The 4299-nt window shown below is 37.8% G+C and overlaps 1 protein-coding gene across 1 annotated transcript; it reads left to right on the forward strand.

Moving 5' to 3' along the window:
* The first annotated feature begins 1366 nt into the window (after positions 1-1366).
* Positions 1367-3853, forward strand: LOC132273294 (putative receptor protein kinase ZmPK1). The gene has a single exon (XM_059774281.1). The coding sequence runs from the start codon at positions 1367-1369 to the stop codon at positions 3779-3781; it is 2415 nt and encodes an 804-aa protein (XP_059630264.1). The 3' UTR covers positions 3782-3853.
* Positions 3854-4299: the final 446 nt, after the last annotated feature.

Consider the following 4299-nt stretch of genomic DNA (forward strand, 5'->3'; position numbering starts at 1 on the left):
TATAATTATATATATATATATATATATATATATATATATATATATATATATAGATTTTTAATGGATTTTGGTAGAATGCACAAATAAATAAATAAAATGATGTTTTCAGTAATCTCTATGCTAGTCAAAATTGTTGGCTCTGGTCAAAAATGTTTTTTCATATCTTCTAGTTTATTCAAAGGAAAATTTTATATACTGAAGGAGTTATGGGAAATTTTGCCATAAAATCTAGAGTGGTCGGGACCAAAACTAATCAATATTTTGTCAAATCATGATGATACTCGCGACTCTTCTAGACAGAAGAAAGAAATGCCATTTAGCAACAGAATAAGTTGCAAAATACAAGTTACAAAATATATTTAACCCCCTAAACACATTCAGTCACGTGGTCTAGTCATATCTATTTTAAGTAGGTTAAAGTCTCCTCGAAAAAATTGTGAGAGTTAAATGTTCAGTTTGTAAAATGAGTTAAGGCGATTATATCCGTAAGTCATTTTTAGCTTTTTGGGGTAAAATCATTTTATTGAAAAATATTTTACCAATTTTAAAAATAACTAAACACCAAAAAAATGATGAAAACATTTTCCAGAAAATGTATTATGTGGAAACAAAAAGAGCCTAAAAAAATACCTATGTACAGAACAGGCAATGTGACACGGGCAGCCTGCATTGACCAGCTTTCATCACAATAGTTTCACAGTTCAGCTGCTCTTGGGTGTGTCAAAGACCTTATCACCCAGACTCAAAAGATGAGTCTAACATTGTATTTCTGAAAAACATCATAGAGAGGCCGAGCAGTAAGGCGATGAAGAAGAGGATTATCAGCTTTTGGAATTGTTTTAGTAATATTTTTGAGTATTTTGATTCTTTAATTTTTAATTTATTTTTAATGTAAAGAACAGATTCGTACGTTTAATTCTCACTGTTGTATGTGGTCTACTACAATAGTTGTTTATGTTCATCTTGTTCGTGTTTGTTTGTCAGTTTGAAAAAAATATATATATATAAAATAATAATAATAATTGATCCTGTGAGTTGACACAATTGAGCAGGAAAATATGACCAATTGATCCAGCGATTTGACACAATTTGGTAGGTTAGCATCAGATGCTCCTGAAGAGAAATCAATCGAGTCCACTATTACATGTCTGGTACATTAGATATGAATGTACCGTGTCTGAAATATTGGATGACAATTACTATTTTTACCTAATCAGAATACATTATTCAAATTAATGGAGAGATCTCGTAAATTCTTCTTCCTCAACCACACATCCTAATATATATGGACATCTGCACTCTCACAGAATTTTTTTGTTGTGCATAAAATAAATCTACCTTCAACACTTACGTAGTTATAGCCATTATGTGTGATCCATTTTTATTCATTGTCATTTCTTTGCTCTTATCTTCACCATTTTCATCCTCAGCACTTCTCAGGATAAGCAAAGGCTCATTTCTCTCTGTGGATGAACCAAACGATGTGTTGGTTTCAGCAAGCCGCGTGTTCTCTTCCGGGTTTTATCCAGTGGGCGATAATGCCTATTGCTTCGCAATATGGTTCAGTCAATCGTTGGATGATGGGAGTCATACAGTGGTTTGGATGGCCAATCGAGACCGACCAGTTAATGGACAAAGTTCAAAGCTCACCTTGCTAAAAACCGGTAATGTTGTCTTAAAAGATGCCGACCGTCTCATTGTTTGGACCACCAAAACCACCTCGGCTTCTTTGGTGCAATTGGAACTTTATGACACTGGTAATCTTGTTCTCCATACTTTGGAGGGTAAAATTGTTTGGCAAAGCTTTGATTCACCAACAAATACTCTTCTTCCTCAACAGCTATTCACGAGAAACACAATACTTGTTTCATCAAGAAGCCAAAGCAATTATTCTTCCGGTTTCTACAAGCTCTTTTTCGATGATGACAACATACTCCGCCTTCTATTCGTTGGTCTTGAAATCTCCAGCATTTATTGGCCTGACCCGTGGCAGCGAGCATGGCAATTCGAAGTTGGAAGGTCCACCTACAACAACAGTAGAACTGCAATACTCGATCCTTCTGGCCAGTTCAACTCTTCTGATCATTTGAATTTCTCAGCAACAGATTTGGGCACAGGGCCTAAGAGAAGATTGACGGTTGATGTTGATGGCAATCTTAGATTGTATAGTCTAAATGAGAAGTTGAGAGCTTGGGTTGTTTCATGGCAAGCCATGTCCAACCCATGCACCATTCATGGCATTTGTGGGCCCAACAGTCTCTGCACTTATGCTGCTGAAAGCGGTCGGAGTTGCAAATGCCTACCAAGACATAAGATGAAGAATCACACAGATTGGTCTTATGGCTGTGAACAAGATTTCAATTTCTCTTGCAACAATGATGAGGCTGTTTTCATCAAACTTCCTCATGCTGATGTTGCATCCTATGGCTATGATTTTGGGTACTTCCCAAATCAAACCTTAGAGTGGTGTAAAGTGAAGTGTTTGCAAGATTGCAGTTGCAAAGGGCTTCAATTCAAATTTGACGAAGCAAGAGGTTACTATCTCTGTTACCCCAAGACTAAGTTACTCAATATTAATGGGTATGGCTCAATGCAATTTGGAGATTCCATATACATAAAATTGCCCAAATCTAATCTCTCCTCCTATGATAAGCCCACTGAAGAATTCGGATTAGATTGCTCGCGCCAAGTTACAACACGGCTCGACAGAACTTACAAGAAGAAGCAAGACAATGGAACCGTAAAGTTCCTGCTCTGGTTCGCTTGTGGATGTGGAGGAGTTGAGATCATCGGTTTCTTGTTCGTTCAATATGTATTGTTTAGAAACCGTCAAGTCTCTGGTGCAACTGAGAATGGTTACCTTCAAATCGCAACCGGATTCAAAAGATTCACCTATGATGAGCTTAAGAAGGCGTCACGCAATTTCAGTGTAGAAATCGGGAGAGGAGGTAGTGGTGTTGTCTATAAAGGCACATTGTCGGACAATAGAGTTGCAGCAATCAAGCGTCTCAGCGAAGCTAACCGAGGAGAAGCGGAATTTCTAGCAGAAGTGAGCACAATTGGGAGGCTTAATCACATGAACTTGATAGAGACGTGGGGTTATTGTGCGGAGGGAAAACACAGACTTTTGGTGTATGAGTACATCGAGCATGGATCTTTAGCAGAAAATCTAACTTCCAATACTCTTGATTGGAAGCAGAGGTTTGAAATCGCATTGGGTACTGCAAAGGGTCTAGCTTATTTACATGAAGAGTGCTTGGAGTGGGTTTTACACTGTGATGTAAAGCCTCAGAACATACTATTAGACTCTAATTACCATCCAAAAGTTTCAGATTTTGGCCTGTCTAAACTCTTGAACAGAGGAGGCATTGATAATTCAATCTTCTCTAGGATAAGAGGTACTAGAGGTTACATGGCTCCTGAATGGGTTTTTAATCTGCCCATCACCTCCAAAGTTGATGTTTACAGCTACGGGATCGTCATGTTGGAAATGATAACTGGAAGGAGCCCAACCAGTGTCCAGACAATGGATGACAATGGGGTGATGGAGCAGAGAAGATTGGTCACATGGGTGACGGAGAAGATGGACGGAGCTACAGAAAATGCAGCGTGGATTGAAGAAATTGTAGACTGTAACATGGATGGTGAATATGACAAGGGTAAGATGGAGCTTCTGGTTAGAGTTGCTCTGCAATGTGCTGATCAGGAAGACAAGGATGCAAGACCCACCATGAGTAAGGTAGTGGAGGTACTTCTAGGCCATGAAAATGATGACTTTTAAAAGTCAGTCCTTGGATTATATATATTCTATAATTCTGAGTATGTTAAGATGTTTGTATATTGGTTTCCAGAATCTCACCTTATTTTTGGGAGCAACTTATCTGACTACCTTTTCTTCTTTCATGAATTTCTTCTGCACCGAAATATCTTACAGTTGTTAGCCTGTTGTTCATTTGCCTCTTGGGCTTTTTACTATTATTTCATGACCTTTCAACTCTTCGATTATATGACGAAATTGCCATAACCTTTTAATACCCTGAAAATTGAGACATTATTAATTTTCAACGGTAGCCTTTTCTAGATAAAGATTTTTTTCCCCATTTTGGGTGATTTCTGTTTTAAATTTGGTTCAAGAATTTAGACAGGCCAAAATCTGCAAGTTAAAGCTAACCTACCCATCTAAAATTTCAAACCTGCAGTCCGTGATATATGCATTATTATGAAAGAACCTAATCAATTATGGAAGGAAGAGATGGCATGCATGACTCTGAGCATTTTCATCTACAATACACATGGCCG

This window comes from Cornus florida, unplaced genomic scaffold (assembly GCF_030987335.1).
Source record: "Cornus florida cultivar Cherokee Brave unplaced genomic scaffold, ASM3098733v1 CherokeeBrave_3.0.0_Hap2_Chr09, whole genome shotgun sequence".
Lineage (NCBI taxonomy): Eukaryota > Viridiplantae > Streptophyta > Magnoliopsida > Cornales > Cornaceae > Cornus > Cornus florida.

Excerpts from the sequence above, each read along its gene's own strand:
- LOC132273294 (XM_059774281.1), top strand. The coding sequence starts at position 1,367 with ATGTGTGATCCATTTTTATTCATTGTCATTTCTTTGCTCTTATCTTCA.